The following is a 19590-nucleotide window of genomic DNA, read 5'->3' as shown; positions in this document are numbered from 1 at the left end:
CACCAGAAACTGCACACAAGGTAGAAGCTGTTGGGAGCTCTCCCTGTGGTCTATGTCCTCTGGAAGCAAAGTGTAAATGTGCTTCATTTGAGGAGGGTCTGGGCAGGGGCAGCAGGTGGGCACAAGGTTGGGGTATTAGTGGGGAATGGTTTATGGGGCCCAGAAGAGGCAGGAATGCTGGATACTGGGAGCTGTGTGTTTTCTGGGTCTGGGTGAAGCAGATAATGAGATTAGTAGCGAGATATTTCTGTGGGTTCCACACACTCTCCAATGTAGAGAAGAGGTAAAAATGCCCTGTTGCCGTTTGTGTCTGCAGCTCCTCAAGCCTCTCAGAACAGGGGCAGAAGGACGTTACTCACAGAAGCAGCGAGAGGCCCCATGGGGCTGTGGTTATAAGGCAGATGGTGCTGCTAAGCTGAAGCAACAGGATTTCAGAGCAATGCTCAGTGTATTGAACATCTCTGCAGCCATGGGATGAGAGGAGGGACTGAGAAGGGAATTAATGATGGAGATTCCCCAGACAGGTATTGTCATTTGGAGTTGCACTGTTCCTGGGAGGACAGTATGGTGTAATAGTGACAGCAGAGGGAATTGGGACTCAGGACTCCTGGGTTCTATTCTCAACTCTTCTGGAGGCTGGGACCCCGGGACTCCTCAGTTCAGTTCCCAGTTCTGGTGTCCAATCGCACCATCAAACGAAGGTGGTAGGTGCCAATGGATACTGTCAGGACACCCTGATTCCACTCATTTTAATGGCACTCAGAGCAACTCCAGCTGCCTTCATGGATCACACGCCCTTTGAGGTGGTGACTGGGTGAATTATGCCAATACCAGAGCATCTTCTGTGCATCCCTGCAGCTAGAGGTGGGAGGGGTGGGGTGGCAATGGAGAGATGGGCAGACAGGACCCCTGGGTTCAATAACGCTCCGTGCTAGTGTCTCCTGGTGTGATCTTGTGCCAGTCACTCCCCTTCCTCTCTGTGCAGCCTCCTCTTTTCTGGTCTCTGATGGGGATAATAGTTGCTCCCCTCCACAGGGAGTCATGAGGTGCCACTAATTATTGTGTGAGGAGTGACTCAGGAGGCCAGAGGTGCTGAAACTCACCGGTCCCTTCCTGGCTCGCTATGTCAGGGGAGTGAGTGGCTGAGCCAATGGGAAGGGTTTCAGCAGGATTTCCTCATATTCGTTTTCAGGGAGGGGCTCAGCTGACATCATACATGGGATTTTTCCTAAAATAAATGCTCCGTCCCCATAAGGAATTTTTCTCCTTGTTTTGGGATGGTGGGCCAGGGGACAGTCTCTTGTTTCTAGAAAATCAGATTTCAGAGTCATCTTTATTTCTCATTGAAGTTTTTACTTTGATTAGTTTCTGGTTTTTTTCCAAATAATTTCCTAATAAAATGTTCGTTGCAAATCCATCGTCTCCCAGGGAATCTCAGACATTTTCTCTGTTCTTCAGCTATACGGGTACAGGGCAAAGTGCCCCAGATTGGGTAAATTCCCCCTCATGAATTCAATGTCAACAAATTCAAAATTATGCACATTTGAAAATATAATCCCAACTATACATATAAAATGATGGGTTCTAAATGAGCTGTTACCGCTCAAGAAAGAGATCTTGGAGTCATTGTGGATAGGTCTCTGAAAACATACATGTGCAGCAGCAGTCAAAAAAGCAAACAGAATGTTGGAGATTGTTAGGAAAGAGATAGATAATAAGACAGAAAATCTCATAATGCAACTGTATAAATCCAGGGTATGTACACACTCCTTGAATATGGCTTTCAGTTCTGGTCTCCCCATCTCAAAAAACATATGTTAGAAATGGAAAAGGTACAGAGAAGGGTAACAGACATGATTGGGGTATGATACAGCTTCATATGAGGAGAGATGAAAAAGACTGGGACTGTTCCTGTTGGAAAAGAGACAACTAAGTGGGGGTTATGATCGAGGTCTACAAAATCATGACTGGTGTGGAGAAAGTAAAGAAGGCAGTGTTATTTACTCCTCATAACGCAAGAGCCAGGTGTCACCCAATGAAATTAATATGCAGCAGATAAAAACTAACAAAAGGAAGTGTTTCTTCACACAACACACACTAAGCCTGTGGAACTCATTGCCAGGGGATGTTGTGAAGGACAAAAGTATAACTTCAAAAATAATTAGATACGCTCATGAAGGCTAGGTCCATCAATGGCTATTAGCCAAGATGTTTAGGGATGGAACCCCGTGCTCTGGGTGTCCCTAAGCATCTCACTGCCAAAAGCTGTGGGATTGGATGATGGGCTGGATCACTCAAAAAATGCCCTGTTCTGTTTATTTCCTCTGAAGCACCTGGCCTTGGTCACTATCGGAAGTCAGGACCATGGGCTAGGCTAGATGGACCATTGGGCTGACCCTGTATGGCCGTTCTTATTCTCTCCTCCTCAGCAGGAATCTCTCACTCCCCCATCCAGCCCCTTTCACTGATGTGTCTGTCCATCCTGCTTCAAAAGGGATATCTGACACCTCCACGTCTTTGTTCTTGCCACTCTAAGTGCCTCTGGGCTCAGTCTTTGGGTCTTCCCCTCCCCAATACTCTGCTGTCCCATTCTCGGTCCCAGATCCCAGCTCCATTGCTCTGTGCTGTTCCTGGTCCATTGAACCCCAACATCAGGGCTCTGATCACAACCCCTGACGTGGACCTAGAGGGGAGTGACCAATTTCAGCCACCAGACAAAACACCCCATGTGTTTGTGTCCATCTGAAATTGTCAGCCCAGACATCTCAGTGCAGGTGTTTGAAGCAGCCCTGGGCCATCATCTGAGCTGCAGAAAACAGGGTATTTTTAGTTTATGCTCAGTAATCCTTGTCCCTCAGAATCCAAGCAGCATGAAGATACAGTTCCTCCTTGTTAAGGCTTTTTATTCCCTCCACACTTCTGCTCTGAGTTGCAAGTCCAACTGTTGGGAGGAATTCACTTGCATGATGTCTCCTAGTTTGTCTGGTGTCAATGGGCTTGCTTTGTTGGGCTGGACATAACCCTGGTTGGATACTAGTATGTCTCACTAGTTAATATTTCTCTCTTGTGTAGTGGTTTACACAATTACAGAGGCTCACGATGCAAATGGTCAACTATTTCCTTACAATATGGGATGCAGATGTTATAAGTGAGATTCAAGTGCGCTGCATTTATAAGCATTCAAAAAAGGCTAAACACTAAGCATATTTTTATAACTCTACCAGCTATTTGACCAGTACTAACACACAGGTGAACCAGGCTGGTTCTGGTTGTTTTTAGTATCTAAGTCAGGCGTACCTAAGCTCCCCAAAGTGTCTGCAGGAAAATTTTCCCATCTGTTTTGTTTATATGAGGAGCCACCCACCCACCCATCCAGCCCATCTGGCAACAGCTCTGTCTCAAGACAAATCTAAAACCCTCATCTCACCAGTTTTCTCACAACCAGTTTTCCAATTCCCAAACTGAACATAACTTCCCAGCTGAGAATGGGAGGAAGAGCTGTGGGTCCTCGACCTCCGGAGCTCTGAGGAAAGGCAGGTCCTGAGAAACATCCACACAGATGAGGAATTGGTTAAACGGTCCTACAGAAACCACCCATCATTGATATTAAAAAAATCCCAGCTGTTTAAGGCCCTGTAAGCTCCCCCAGTTCTGCCTCATCTCACCCAGGTCAGGATTGTGCCCAGGCGATGTTGTATCTTTATGATAGATGTCACTCAACTGCACAGCCACCCCAGGGAGACACCCTGTGAGGGTCCTCAGTGCTCACCCTGCACCCACACAGCCATCCAGTGAGACACCCTGCCAGGGTCGTCAGGGCTTACTCCACATCCAGCACCCACACAGCCAGGCCAGGCCCTACCAGTGTGAGTGCAGCAGCAAGAATCTTTGGAAACACGTCTACTCGCACCAGGCACCAGAGAGGGCAGAGAGACACCCAAGCGCAGGATGCAACCCTCCCTCATCACCCATTCCACTGGGGGGTGGAGATCCCTCTGGATATGACTCTGGGGACAGGGAAAGCCACTGCAACACCAGCTGCTCTACCATGGGCAGAGCGTGCCCTCCCCAGGCAGGAGGAGAGATTCCCTCCGGAGAGCCTTCTCCAGACCAAAGCCCAGCCCAGTTCTTCCTTCATCTCCTAGCCACCTGACACATGAGAATTACACAACAGTGGGACAGGTGCCTCGCTGGTGTAAATCAGTGATTGCGCCAGTGGGCCAGTACCCCAGAGGGTGTTATCGAAAGACTCCAAAAGGGGGCGTCTCTCGGAGCTGGCACAGGTCACAGCGTCAGCAGCAGAGTCTCACAGCACAGCCTGGCCAACACCTGTGACTTCCCTATCTGGATGCATGAGTGTCTTCAGCGTAGCTCAGTAGCTGGGCTATGACAGCCGCATTTCCTCGGAGTGTGGGGGTGGGAGACACGTGTCACACACTGGCCAGTGAGTTACACAAGCACTGTCAGTGCCTGACTGTCTCAGTTCTCATGCAGGTGTCTAACACTCAGGGTTTCCCTGCAGAGTGACCCTCCACATCCTGGGGTTGAGTTCATTCTGTGACCTTTGCCCCCAGCCTAACTGGGGTCATACAGGGAATGCATTAAAGTAAAACTAAGCTTAATTAAGCCTGGGCATTGCACGACTCCCCCATCACAATGGGGGAACGCCAGAGAACCTCTGGATACAACTGCGCCAAATCCCTCTGGGCCCTGCAAAGAACACACCCAGCCAGAGATTCCCCAGCCTACAGGCTTGCAGCTCCCTCACTTATAGCTCGCCCTCTCCCAGGCCTTTCCTGTTCTGACCAGGGACCCTGGGGTTTCCCTCATGTCCCCAAAGGTGGGCTGCTGTCCTTAGTTCCACCCCTCCAAAGTCTGTTTGGCTGAGGACAAGGCACTCAGCTGTCCATCCCAATCTCCAACCAGGCCCGAAGCTGTAGAACCTCAGTCACGTGCCAATGGGACCCCTACCCCGAAATGTGGTGCAGAAGGGATCCAGGAACAACCCTTCTCTCCTCCCTGAAACCTCCAGAGCGAATGAACCAGAGACAGAGTCCCAGAGACACGTGCCCTCTGCTATCATCCTGGGCTTTGGTCATCATCCCTCGGGCCTTTTAATTTTGGGGATCTCCTGGGACGTTCACAATTCTCTACAGTCCCGCATTCCCCCGTGACACTCACTCACCCCGCTCCAGAGACACAGTCCTCCCTCTAGGAGTTAACAGGGCACAATCCATTTATCGTGGTCTAATTAATAGAAGAAATCCCATGGGAAATAGAGCCATGAGGCAGGAATACCTGGTTCCCTGTAACTCAGGGCTCTGGGCTTCCACACTAGGTCCAAGCATCCAGACAGGGTCTCCCCAGAGCGAGTGACTCACTGCCTTGCTCCACGCTGGAGGGACACCCTCGCATACACAGCCCCCAGAACTGCTCTAGCCTTTGCTGCTGCCCTTACAGGGCAAACTGCTAGGTCACTCCCTCACTCTCCCCCCATCTCGCCTTTCTAAGCCAGCAGCTTTCAGCCTTTCCAGACTATTGTGCCTCTTTCAGGAGTCAGATTTGTCCTGCCTACCCCCAAGTTACACCTCACTTAAAAACGACTTGCTTACAAAATCAGACATAAAAATACAAAAGTGTCAAAGCTGCTATTACTGAAAAACTGCTGACTTTTGCATTTTTACCATATCATTATAAAATAATTGGAATATAAATATTGTACTTACATTTCAGTGTGTAGTATATAGGGCAGCATAAAGTCACTGTCTGTATGAAATTTGAGTTTCTACTGACTTTGCGAGTGCTTTGTATGTAGCCTGTTGTAAAACAAGACAAATCAAGACTCCACAAAGGGGGACAGTGGGCTGGAAAGGTTGAGAGCCTGGGTGACCAGTCAGCAACTGAGAAAAATCAGGACAGGGGTAGGGGGTAATAGGAGCCTATATAAGAAAAAGACCCCAAAACCAGACTGTCCATATAAAACCGGGACATCTGGTCACCCCAGAGCCACTGCTTTAGCCCCCTTTTATACTAGGGCTCAGATTCTGCTGGCAAGGGAGGGCAGAGGCTTCTTCAGCCCATGTTACTGAGCATGTCTGGATCCAGACAGCTAGGTAGCAGCAAAGAACTAAATCTCCTCTCCGTCCTCCAACAGAAATAATCTGAAGCAAAACACTCGTCCTTATTCTGCAACCGAGGAGGGCGACTGGGCAGGTCTCAAGAGGGGATTTGCGCATTTCACACACTGATTCCCGCAGGCTCTGTCCCCGCAGACAGACTCTGGGCTTTCCTTACAGCCGGTCCCGGGGAGGGCTGCAGCCCGGGTGGTTATCCAGGCGGCACAGGAAGCAGGGCTGGGAGCAGCAGCTGAAAGGTGTATCCGCCGCTGGGGTGAGGGAAGCGGGAGAGTTCAAGTTGGGGAGCGTTAATGATCGTCCTAGAGGGGCGGAGACCGCAGGATTTCTGCGTTTGAGTGATCAGTGACCAGGGCGGCTGGAAGAAGCTGCTGCTGCCTCCAGTGTAAGCCGGGAGCCCGGACCGAGCCGCTGCTGCTCCCCGGCGGGGTGTGTGCGGGGACAGACCGTGCCCAGCCGGGGGGGACTCTCTCCGGAGGCTGGACCCAGCCCCTGGGGCAGCCCCGGGCTCTGCCGACACCAGCCCCTGAGCCGGAGCCTGCAGGTGAGGGGCGAGACCCGGGGGAAGGGCTGGGGCCGGGCAGGAAAGTGACTCTGCACCAGCGGCCCCTCCTCGCCCCAGCTCTGCTCCCGGGGGGGGGTCTGCGTGTCCCAAAGCTGCTGCCTTCCCTGACGACGGGGGCTCCAGGCCTCAGCACGCCAAGCGCGTGTCTGGGGCAGCAGGCCATGGGGGGCGCTCTGCTGGTCCCCGTGAGGGCGGCAGGCAGGTTGCCTTCGGCAGCAGCCTGCGGAGAGTCCTCTGGTCCGGCGGCTTCGGCGAGCCTCCCGCAGGCTGCTGCCGAATGCGCGGACCGGGGACCTCCCGCAGACAAACCGCCGAAGGCAGCCTGCCTGCCGTGCTTGGGGCGGCAAAATACCTACAGCCGCCCCTGTCCCTGCCCCCCTGAGCGCCTGCAGGAGCCGAGCCAGCTCCGGGGAGCGAACGCCCCGGGCCGGGCCAGGGACCGAGTCTCCCAGCCCGAGGGGAGGGGGCAGGAGGGAGACGGGGGCAGCAGGAGCGATCAGTGGGGAGGGAGGTCCCGGCTCCCTGCGCAGCCCCATTCCCTGCAGCATCCCAGGGCACATTGACTTGCCTGGGGAGAAGCAGAGAGAGGAAAAGCCAGTTCCTGCCTCTGCCTGGTGCCCGCGCTGCTGGGGGGATGCGCTGCCCTGGGGACAGTGTCGGGGGATCCCCCGAGCGGCTCCTTTGGTTCTGCTCCTCTCTCAGGTTTCCCTTAAAGTCTCTGTTACTGGAGGGTTTAAACATGTTTCAGTGGGTTTAGTCCTAAATAGGTGGGGTTGGACCACCTGGGCTAGGCAGCAATAAAGAGTCTACATTTCACGTATCTTTCTGCAGAGAAGGAGCCTGGGGAAATAGGTGTGAAATGGACTAAAACCTCTTCTATAACCTGCCCCATAGCCCTTCTTGCCTTGACAGGCTGCAGAGTAATGTCCACATCTTGCTCCAGGTTGTCCCAGGCGACAGGGAAGGGAACGGGCTGTAATGGAGCCAGTGCAGGTAAGTGATTTTCAGGGAGGTGGTGGGGTTGGCCTGCATGTGGAGGAGAGACAGTAAATCCAGACAGAGGGAAGAACAGGAAATGGAAAAACCTTCTGTTACATAGTTTGCTCTTTACACAACACACGATATGGAGAACTCCCAGGAGCACAGCTGGGTTTTTCTCACTGTACACAGAAGTGCAAGGCCTAGCCACCTATATACATTGATTTGGTCTGGTTTCTGGCAGGCCCTAAGGAACGCAGTGAGGGCTGCCTGAGGGCTCACAAACTGTTTAAAGGGGTATTACCCACTTCCTACACACTGTCTACTCCTGCCTCTTTGATGAAGGAGAACATTTAAAAAAAATAACTTAGCAATATGTTACTATCAATACTACTGTTACTAGAAGACTGAACACTTTGTTGCTTCTGTAGGCCAAACTCATTGCACACATCAGGGGCTCCTGGCATCTTTTCATTCCCCTTAGCACCCACAAGTGTACCATTGTCCCATCCCTATTTTAGGGGCTCCCTGCAACCCCCCCCACCCATTCCCTCATACTAAGGGTCTGTGTGTCCCCCCTTCTCTATGCCAGAATCCCTGATTCTTCTTCCCATGTCCTTCCCAATCCCCCTCTTTCCACATATTGTTTCCCCCATTCTTGCATTGCCCCTATGCCAGGAGAGCTATATGCCACTGTAACAGGACCAGCCACCTCCTGAGCACCCCATCATGGACTGAGGTTGCACTGCAAGTGTCCTGCCTCAGTTTCCCCTCTTGGTTCCCCCATAAACTCAAAAAGACTTCTCTCTCTGTTCAATAATATCCCTCCTTAGGGTCTGTTTTATTAGCAAAAAGTTCAAAATAAACCCCAAAATGTCTTTGTTTCCATCCCTTCCAGCCTTAAACTGCACACAGTCAATCCCTGACATATTGACCCAAAACTCCCAAGGTTTTCCTTCCAGGAGCCTTTCTCACTCTTTATCACAGTGTCTGCTTCCTGTTTCTTCCTCTCCTCTGGCTCTTTCTAGATCCCTTTATCATACACTGTTGAGAGGCTGTTAATGAGGCACAGGCGGGCTGGACCAGTTCTTTTTTAAAGAGCCCAATCCACCTTGTAACAGTTGTCCTATTCCTTCTCTCCCCCTCCCACCCTTGCTTAAGGCCAATAGACTCTGTGGGCCCCTTATTATAGTCAATAAACCCACTACCTTTGTCTCACTGTTGCAGGGGTGTGCACAGGAATACAAATTTGGCTGCTTTTGGAGGGGCACTTTCTGTGCCCGCCCCCCGTGTGCGGAGGCACTGGCTCTCCCCTTTGTAGCCCCAGTGTTGAAGGACCTGGTTCTCCCAGCCACAGCCCTGGGGCCGGAGGAGCTCGCTCTTCCCAGGCAGCTGGAGGGGTTGGATCGCACCCCAAAGCCAGAGGGGCTGTCGTTCCCCACCCTGTGGCCAGAGGAGCTCACTCTTCCTGCCCTGGCCCCAGAGCAGTTCTGTGCCCACACTGATTGGGGGGGCCCGTGCCCCTGCTTGCTCCCGAATGCGCACACCCCTGCACTGTTGGCACCATTAGTAATGAAATACTGTTCCAGCTCTCCAGAGGACGGAGCCTTCTGCTGAGCTATCAAACAAGTCTGTGTTCCCCAGGCAGCCAGAGATTTTTTTTTTAACCCTTTATTTGTCCCCACTCAATGAGCAGTTTACTGACTGTCCCACTGGCTACAGGCAGCAGTTTCTTTGAGATCCATTTCCACTGGGCATCTGCAGTCACTGTCTATTCCACTGCATTTCTGGATTCAGATCCCATCCCCATTGCCAGCTGGGTCTTTTGCTCTTCAAACAACACAAAGAACATAGAGAAAACACACAGGCAGAGTTGGATTTCAAATAGCCATGTTTACTAAATACCCACCGACACCCAAGGCCTAACTACACACGCTGCTGCACTGCTTTCTTGAGGTTTCTAAAACTAGCACACAGTGAGCGCTACTAGAGAGCTCACAAACTATTTAAAGATGTACTAACTTACCCTTATATACTACACTATCTTTAATGTGGGCCCTGAATTTGTGGGACAAGCACAATAAATTACTATACTTGAGAAAGCAAATGCCTACAAATGTTGATATCTAAAGTCTACAACCAGAATGCAGAACTCGGAAGCCGTGAGTCACTCCGGAAAGTCAGGAGATGGGCATAGATTCATAGGAAGTCAGAATGGACCATTGTGATCAGCTAGTCTGATGTCCTATATAACACAGGATTTAGGACTCTCCCAAATTAATTCCTGTTTGAACTAGAGCCTGTCTTTTCAAAAAACATCCAAACTGAATTGAAAACATACCACTAATGGAAAATCCATGGTAAGTTTTTCCAGCAGTTAATCACCCTCACTGTTAAAAAAGTTTGTGCCTTATTTCGAGTTTGAATTTATCCACGTTCAACTTCCAGCCATTGGATCTTGTTATATGTTTATCTGCTAGTTTGAAGAGCCCATTATCAAATTTATGTTCCCCATGTAAATACTTATAAACTGTGATCAAGTCACCCCTTAACCTTCTCTTTGTTAAGCTAAATAGACTGCGCTCCTGGAGTCTTTCACTACAAAGCATGTTTTCCAATGCTTTAATCATTCTTGTGGCTCCTCTCTGAATCCTTTCCAATTTTTCAACACCCTTCCTGAATTGCGGGCACCAGAACTGGCCACAGTATTCAAGTAGCTGTCGCAGAACTAGTATAACCTTTCTACGCCTCCTCGACATTCCCATGTTTATTCATCCGAGGAAGAGCTCATATTCAGCTGATTGTCCACCATAACCCGCAAGTCTTATTCACTGCTTCCCAGGATAAAGTCCCCCATTCTGTGTCTATGGCCTGCATTCTTTCTTCCTTATTGTATGAGTTTATATTTGGCCATACTGAAATGCAAATTCTTTACTGACACCCAACATACTAAATGATCCAGGTCGCTCTATGAGGGTGATCTGTCCTCTTCATTATTTACCACATCTCCAATCTTGTGTCGTCTGCAAACTTTATCAGTGATGAGTTTGTGTTTTCTTCCAGGTGACTGATAAAATTGTTAAATAGTAATAGGGCCGTAAACCAATTCCTGTGGGACCCTGCTGGATACACACCCACTTGATGGTGATTCCCTGGTTACAGTTACTGTTTGAGACCCACCAGTTAGCCAGTTTTTAATCTATTTAATTTCTGCCATTTTAGTTTGATGATATTTTAGTTTTTTAACCATAATGTTGTGCAGTACCAGTCAAATACCTTTCAAAATTCTAAGTATAATCAGCACTATTACCTTTATCGGCCAAACTTGTCATCTCAAAAAAGGTACAAAGTTAGTCTTCCAAAAATTCATGTTGTTTTGCTTTAATGACATTACCTTCCTTTAATTCTTTAGTAATCGAGTCCCATATCAGCCACTCCATTCTCTTGTCCAGAATTGATGTCATGCTGACAGGCCTATAATTACTCAGGTCACCCTGTTTACTCTTTTTAAAAATTGGCACAACATTAACTTTCCTCCAGTCTTTTGGAACTTCCTCGGTACTCCCAGATTTATTGAAAATCAACATTAACTACTCTTCAGCTACTCCTTAGCCGGCTCTTTTAAAACTCTTGGATGCAAGTTCGCTGGATCTGCTGATTTAAAAATGTTTAACATTAGTAGCTACTGTTTAACATCCTCCAGATATACTAGTGAAATGGAAGGAGTTGTTATCATCATATGATGAGACTATATTATTTAATTTTTTTAACATTCCAGTCATGCCAATTTTCCCACCAAGTTTCAGAAATAACAAGTAGGTTGAATTTTTTCTCATTAATAAGCAATTCCAGTTTCATTTGTTTTTTACCCAGGCTCCTAGTGTGCAGACAATTAAAGAATTTTTTCTCTTAGTGCCTCTTGGTGTCTTGAATAATTTTGTTCTCAACATCTTGATCTTTTTGTCTGAATGCTCATTTTTTTTCTCCTTTTGTTATTAGTTTAATGCCCTCTTGACTACTCTAGCCAGCTTGTCGCCTAGCAAATTGGTTTCCATTCAACAGATATGGAGGCCATTCAACCTGTACAGCCCTCTCTTCCCTCTAGAAGATGGCTCCAATATTTCATAAAACAAAAACCCTCCACTACTTACCTAGCCAGTGGTTTGCTTCCAGAACCTTCTGCCTTCTCTGGCTTCCCAGGACAAGAAGCATCTGAGACTATCACTTTCACTTTCCTTTAGCATCCTTCCGGTTTCTCTGAAGTTGTCTGATCGGTGAGATGCCCCATGACACAGTGTTGTTAATGTCGATACAGACCATCACCACTGGATCCTTGCCCACTGACTCCAGAAGCCCTATCCGATCTCAGAGTGACTCCTCATGTCTGGGCTCTGTCCTGTTGCTTGCCTGTCCCTGGCAGAATGTTCTTTCCGTTCTCTTAGCACAGAATCCCCAACAAGGATCATCTGCCTTCCTTGCATGGGTGGAGATCTCTTTGCAGGCATGCTTGATTGTCTTGTGGGTTGGGCAGGCATCCTCAGGTATGTCCTGTACAGGGGTCTCCATTCTGTTTGGTTATGTGACAAAGTTCCTCCTCTACCTTGGTGGGTCCTGCGCTTATTGGCGGATTTGCTCACCTCAGTGATCTTCCCCTCTGGTGGAACCCACAGTCTGGGTCAGCTCCTCCTGTGTCTGATCAGGAGTTGCGAGGCTTGCGGGGAACCCGGGCCCACCCTCTACTCCGGGTTCCAGCCCAGGGCCCTGTGGATTGCAGCTGTCTATAGTGCCTCCCATAACAGCTGCATGACAGCTACAACTCCCTGGGCTACTTCCCCATGGCCTCCTCCAAACACCTTCTTTATCCTCACCACAGGACCTTCCTCCTGGTGTCTGATAATGCTTGTACGCCTCAATCCTCCAGCAGCACACCCTCTCACTCTCAGCTCCTCGCGCCTCTTGCTTCCAGCTCCTCACACGCCCCCCTCACTGACTAACTGGGAGGCTTTTAACTAGTTCCAGCCAGCCCTTTATTGGCTTCAGGATGTCCCAACAATGTAGCTATCTCCACTGCCTTCTAGACAGATCTTAATTGGCTCCAGGTGCCTTGATTAACCTGGAGCAAATGACATTTGGTTACCAGAGTACTAGGGATTTGTTTAGCCTGGGGCTAACATACCTGTTCCTCAGTACTTTACTGAAGCCATCTGGCCTTGCCCCATTACAGTTAACTAGATATTGCAGTTTCCACACTGAGAACATAACAACAATGCGTTACTTCTAGCTGTGCGGAGTTCCTTCTGGTCCTCTCCTCTCTGGTGTTCATGGTTTGCCCATCCTCAAATGCCTCCAGCTGCGGAGAATGTCACCTGGTCCTCCTGCTTCAGTGATTACCTAACTGCCATGCCTCCTTCTCTGGTCTCCTCCTCTCCCTGGTTCTGTGGTGGCCAGTTCCAGTCTTGAATCTGGGGTGCTGGTGCTTCCTGAATTTGGTTGTCCAAGAACGTCTCAGCATCTCTGTATCTGTACTTGTCCCGACAAACCACTAATCTTTCTTCCAGCATAGCCACTAACTTGCACTTCATCCAGAGGAAGTTTGATGTGACCTCCTTCAGGAAAGAAAATGTGGCACACCTATTGCAGGTCACAGCTACTGTTCCATTACTGGCCATGTAAAACTGTACCTAGAAGAAACCTCTCACATTCCCTCCAAAAGTCCCCTGTTTGCTTCTCCTGTTCATCTTAAAAAACACTAGTGTAAAAAAATAATAAATTTTGCAGCAGTTTTATTTGTTTTCTGGGTTTTCAGCATTGGGGCAGGGCCCCTCCCTCCCGCCACCTGGGGCTAAGCTGCCTGGCCCCAGTGTTTGTGTATTGCAGGCCTGCACAACTCGTAAAGCAGCGAGGGCCACATTACTCTAAAGAAAACAGCTGAGGGCCGAAGCCCCCTGACCCCGCTGAAACACCCCTTTTTCCCCCCCGCCAGGACATCCTGGCCCGGCAGAAACACCCCGGCCCAGCACCGCCCAGCCCTGCAGAAACAAATCCTCCTTCCCCAGCACTGCCCCACCAAAACAGCTGTGGGATAAAAAGGAAGGTTGGGGGTGGCGAGGTGATACTTGATTTTAAATCAACCAGGGGCTCCCAGCTGAAGTGGTGGCTGGGAGCCCTCAGGGTCAAATTAAAGGGCCCAGGGCTCTAGCAGCTGGGGGAACCTGGACCTTTGTGGGGCTAGGGCAGGGATTTAAAGGGCCCAGAGCTCCTGCTGCTGAGGGGCCCTTTTAATCCTCAGCCACGGCCGGGAATCTCTGCGGGCAGCCCAGAGCCTTTTGAATCCCGGCCGCGGCTGAGATTTAAAGGGCTCAGGGCTCCCCGTCGCTGTCGGCAGCCCAGAGCCCTTGATTCCCGGCAGCGGGCCGCACAGTGAGCCTTCGCGGGCTGCATGCGGCCAGTGGGCCTCATGTTGTGCAGGCCTGGTGTATTGCATTGCAGCCACAAAACTCCACCTGCAACAGCACACGTGCAAAAATTAAACCTCTCTGCTGCTGCTCACAGGGGGACACCAACTACTGACCCTCCCCTACTGCTGGGAAGGGGGAGCTGCCCTTCTGGCCCTCTCCAACCCTTCCCTTCCCATTACTTTGTCTCCTCTCTGCTCCAACCAGTGTCCTCCTGCATGGTCTCCAGTCTCTTCCTCACCTGCCCTGTATTCAACAGTCTTCCCCTTTGCAGTCTCCTGTTTCTCACAGCTGCAACTTCATATGCCCCTGCAGCTCTTCAGCCTCTCTGCAGGCCCCACAAATCCCCCTGAGCCTCCCTCTGACTCCCACACATTTCCATTTATCTTCATAGTTTCCTGTCCAGTCTCCTAACCACAGAGTCACAGCCGTGCCTGAGGAGAGCAGGGCTTCAGTCTCATTGTTTTCAATGTGAGTTGGTGGCCATCTTTACCAAGGGCAGCCTCACTCTTACTTCCACATGCCAAAACTGCAGGCGAATGGGGGCCATCTTCAATCAGGCAGTTTGACTCCCACCCCCTTCCCTCCAAAGTAATGGGGCCCTGTTCAAAAAGGGAACGTGTGAGTTCTGTGCCAGGAATCATGAGATTCCTATGCGAGTATGGAAAATGTCCAAAAATTCCAACAAAATATTGTGAGACTCATGATAAAATCACCGGAGTTGGGAGCTCTGGGCATCACTGTTTTGCCACAGAAACTGTGTTTTTAATGACAGTTTTGAGAAATCTCCCTGGGGAAGTTCTCTGCTGTCTGTGGGGAGGGGGATTTTCCAGCCCTGCCCACAGCTGAGCTGGTGGAATTATGGCTGGGGGAGCAGGTCCTGAGTGGGGGACTCTGGCTGTTTCAGGGGCTGGTGACCTTCGAGGAGGTGGCTGTGTATTTCACCAAGGAGGAGTGGGCTCTGCTGGACCCCAGTCAGAGAGCCCTCTACAGGGACATCATGCAGGAGAATTATGAGACTGTGACATCTCTGGGTAAGGATTCCTGTCTCCTTGGTTATTAGAAGCTGGGGAGTCTCTGAAGTTTCTAGGTTGGCTTCTGCTCAGGGTTCTTCCCTGGTCCCTTAGATTTCAGGGGGATTCCCGAGAACCCATGGGGAAGTTTCTGCATCCTCTATGCCTCCTCTTATGGGAGAGGAGATACGGAGACACAGTAGGGTGCTAATACATCCCAATCCCCATTCCTGGCATATCCAAGAGAGAAGATGGGTGGTATGTCCCTATCTGTGTTTTTAAATATGGGCACACACTGGTACGCAGAAAGATGTTGTGTGTCCCTCTCTTCCCAGGACTGGCTCTGTATCAGGAAAGGACTCTGGTCTCACCAGGGTTACAAAGGGGTAAGAGGTTGCACAACTGTGCTTTGCCAGAGTCATATAATCCCCAGTGGGTGGAAATTCCTGAATCTCCTGCAGGAAGAACTGCAGGTGTCCCAGGAACCATCTGACCATCCCAAAGGGGCTCTAGGAACATTTTTCCGTCTGTTGAATTTATACAAGAGCACCCACCCAACCCATCTCTGGGTCAGAATAGCTGTAAAATTATTGTCTCGTCTGTTTTCTTTTCCTGGAGCAGGTTTTCCCATTCCCAAACCGGATGTGATCTCCCAGCTGGAACGGGGGGAAGAGCCGTGGGTCCTGGATCTCCAGGGCTCTAAGGAAAGAGAGACCCTGAAAAACATCCACACAGGTGAGGAATTGGTTAAATGGATGCAGAACCCACCTGCCATTGATGTCAACAGCTGGGATTCCCACAAAGGCCCCATGAGCTACCGCAGTTCTGCCTCAGCTCACCCAGGTCAGGATTGTTCCCACGAGGTGTCATGTGATTCATGGCTTCCCACCTGCCCTGCCTGACACCTGGCTGTAGCTCCCTTCACCCAGAGTTGTTGGATGGGACGTGGAGGCAGAATTGATTCCCTCCTCTCTTCCGGAGAAAGGTTTTGGAGTAGGGGACTTTCAGCTCCTGCTTTTTTTGAATCTTCCCAGCAGTTATTTTGGTTTGCTCCCCACTTTGCCCTCTCCTTTCTGAGGTTCCCTTTCATCCCAAATCAAGTTGATATTCATGTCTGAATTTTCCCTTTGTCCCAGGAGGTGATGGGATGGTGACTGAGAAGGAGGTGGAGAAATCTCAGCAGGAAGGTCTTGAGCAAGTGGAGCTGCATGGGATGCAATCAGGAAGAGCTGAAGGGAACAGTCCCTGCTCAGGACTCCAGGAAGCAACCTGCAAGAGTCAGCTCAGGCCAGAGAGGCCACTAGGAAACCACCGTGGGAAGACACAGGGTAAATCCAGTCACCGTGGAGGAGTTTTGAAAGACCTTCCCAAAGACACGATCCAGCCAGGAATCTGCACTAAAGAAAAAACGTACGATTGTGCTGAGTGTGGGAAAAGCTTCAGTTGGAGATCACATCTTATTGTACATCAGAGAAACCACATGGGGGAGAAACCCTATAACTGCCCCGAGTGTGGGAAAGGCTTCAGTCGGAGCTCTACCCTTATTATACATCAGAGAGTCCACACGGGAGAAAAACCCTACAAGTGTCAAGACTGTGGGAAGAGCTTCAAGCGCAGCTCAGAACTTCTTTTACATCGACGAACCCACACAGGAGAGAAACCCCATAACTGCCCCGACTGTGGGAAAACCTTCAGTGATGGCTCAAATCTCATTAAGCATCAGAGAATCCACACAGGACAGAAGCTCTATAACTGCCCTGAGTGTGGGAAGAGCTTCAGTCGGCGCTCACACCTTATCGCTCATCAGTGAATCCACACGAGAGAGCGACCCTTCTACTGCCCTGAGTGCAGGAAGGGGTTCAGTCGGAAGGCTCATGTCATTACACACCAGAAAACCCACACTGGAGAGAGACCCTTTAGCTGTCCTGAGTGCGGGAAAAGCTTCATTCGCAACTCAGACCTCACTATACATAAAAGAATCCACACAGGAGAGACACCTTATAAATGTTCCGGCTGTGGGAAAAGTTTCAAGCAGCACTCAGAACTTATTTCACATCAGAGAATCCACACAGGAGAGCGACCTTATAACTGCCTCGCCTGCAAGAAAAGCTTCAGTAATAGCTCTGACCTTATTGTGCATCGGAGAATCCACACAGGGGAGACGCCCTACACATGCTCTGAGTGTGGGAAAAGCTTCAAAGACAGCTCTACCATGATCATGCATCGGAGAATCCACACAGGGGAGACGCCCTACACATGCTCTGAGTGTGGGAAAAGCTTCAAAGACAGCTCTACCATGATCATGCATCGGAGAATCCACACAGGAGAGAAGCCCTATAAATGCTCCGATTGTGGGAAAAGCTTCGGTCACAGCTCAGCCTTTATTAGACACAGGAGAATCCACACCGGCCTGAGGCCCTATAACTGCCCCGAGTGCAGGAAAAGTTTTGCTCAGAAATGGCACCTTATTAGACACCAGAGAATGCACAACGGAGAGACACCCTATAAATGTTCTCTCTGTGGGAAAAGCTACAAGGCAAAGGTCTCCCTCGTGTCCCACCAGAAACTCCACACAGGATAGAAGGCAGCGAGAGCTCTCCCTGTGGGGCAATGGGTCTGTGCTCCCCTGAAGCAAAGTGTAAACCTACTGCAGTTGAGGACGGGCTGAGTCGGGGCAGCAGGCAGGCGGATCGTTTGGATTTCAGTGAGGGCAGCTGGTGGGGCCAGAGGAGGGGGAAATGCTGGGCACTGGGGAGATGAGTTATTTCAGGGTCTAGGGGGAGCAGGCGATGGAATTAGTGGGAAGACATTTGTGCAAGTTCCATATGCGCTTTCCGATTCAGCAGGGAGGTAAAAATTCCTTGTTGCCATCCAGTCATCCTTGCAGCTTCTAAGGCCCTTGAGGACAGATGCACGGGGACGTTCTTCTGTAGGGCAGCACCGAGCAGTCATATGATGCTATAGTTATAAGGTAGCCAAGAGCTACTGCTCTGAAGTAACAGGATTTCAGAGCAAGTCTCAAATGTATTGAACATCCCTATAGACATGGGGGGGAAGGAGGGGAGAGAGATGCACTGTACACTGGAGAATCCATGGGGGGAGATTCCCCAGAGAGGTTTGATTGCCCGGTGAGAGCCGGGGACTTGGGTCTGGCTCCTGGCTCTGAGGAGAGAGTGTGCTCAGGTGGCTAGAGCAGGGCAAAGGAAGTGGGAGTTAGGACTTCTCAGTTCAGTAGCCAACTCTGACTAACCCTGTACCAGTCACTTCCCTTCTCTGTGGTGCCGTTCCTCCCGTCTCTGCCCTGGGGATAGTAATAGTCGCCCACCTCCCTGGAGAGTTGTGGGCTGTCACTAATCCTTGTGTGTTCATCAAGTCTAAGGCCAGAAGGGACCATTGTGTTCCCCTAGCCTGACCTGTGTGGCGCAGGCCATAGACCTTCCGTGAATTAATTCCTGTTTGAACCAGAGCAGATCTTTTTTTAAAAAACATCCAGTCTTGATTTAACAATTGCTACTGATAGAGAATCCACCACAACCCTTGGTAAGTTGTTCCACCGTTGAAAAATTTGTGCCTTATTTCTAGGCTGAATTTTTCCAGCTTCAAATTCCAGCCATTGGATCTTGTTAGATCTTTGTCTGCTAGACTGAAGAGCCAATTGTCAAATATTTGTTTCCAAGATACTTAGAGACTGTGATTAAGTCACCTCCTAATCTTTTCTTTGCTAAAGTAAATAGACCAAGGTCCTGGAGTCTCACTATATGGCATACTTCCCAAGGCTTTAATCATGCTTGTGGATCATCTCTGAACCCTTTCCAGTTTATCAACAACCTGCATGAATTGTGGACACCAGAACTCGAGACAGTATTCAAGTAGCTGTCACACCATTGCCAAATATGGAGGGTAATAAAACCTCTCTACTTCTCAATATTGCCCTATTTAGACGTCCAAGGAGCGCATTCGCCCTTTGGGCCATTGGCAGCTCACGTTCAGCTGATTGTCTATCATGACGCCCAAGTCTTTTTCAGAACCACTGCTTCCCAGGATACTGTCCCCCATCCCTGTAACTAAGGCCTGCATTTTTCTTGTTCCTAATTATATTTATATTTGGCCATACTGAAATGCATATGGTTCGCTGGCACCCAATTTTATAACAGTCTCCAATCTGTGTGTCACCTGCAAATTTTATCAGTGATGATTTTATGTTTTCCTCTAGGTTACTGATGAAAATGTTAAAAAGGATACCACAAAAAACTGATCCCTGCAGGACTCCACTAGAAACACCCACTCAATGATTCCCAGTTTATAATTATATTTTGCGACCTGTCAGTTAATCAGTTTTAAATCCATTTAATGTGTGCCATGTATCATTCTAGTTTTTTTAATCAAAGTGTCATGCAGTACCAAGTCAAATGTCTTACAGAAGTCTAAGTATATTCAATCAGTAC

At 49.6% G+C, this 19590-nt stretch overlaps 1 protein-coding gene across 1 annotated transcript in view; it reads left to right on the top strand.

The window, feature by feature from the left end:
• Window positions 1-19590, top strand: part of LOC116824950 (uncharacterized) — a 954865-nt gene that overhangs the window by 857234 nt on the left and 78041 nt on the right. Inside the window, 1 exon segment of the mRNA XM_075072070.1 lies at window positions 16556-17698. Coding sequence (XP_074928171.1) covers window positions 16556-17698 — 1143 coding nt within the window.

Source organism: Chelonoidis abingdonii, chromosome 13 (assembly GCF_003597395.2).
Source record: "Chelonoidis abingdonii isolate Lonesome George chromosome 13, CheloAbing_2.0, whole genome shotgun sequence".
NCBI lineage: Eukaryota > Metazoa > Chordata > Testudines > Testudinidae > Chelonoidis > Chelonoidis abingdonii.
The sequence above is the reverse complement of the archived record's forward strand: the minus strand, read 5'-3'. Positions and strand labels throughout refer to the sequence as shown.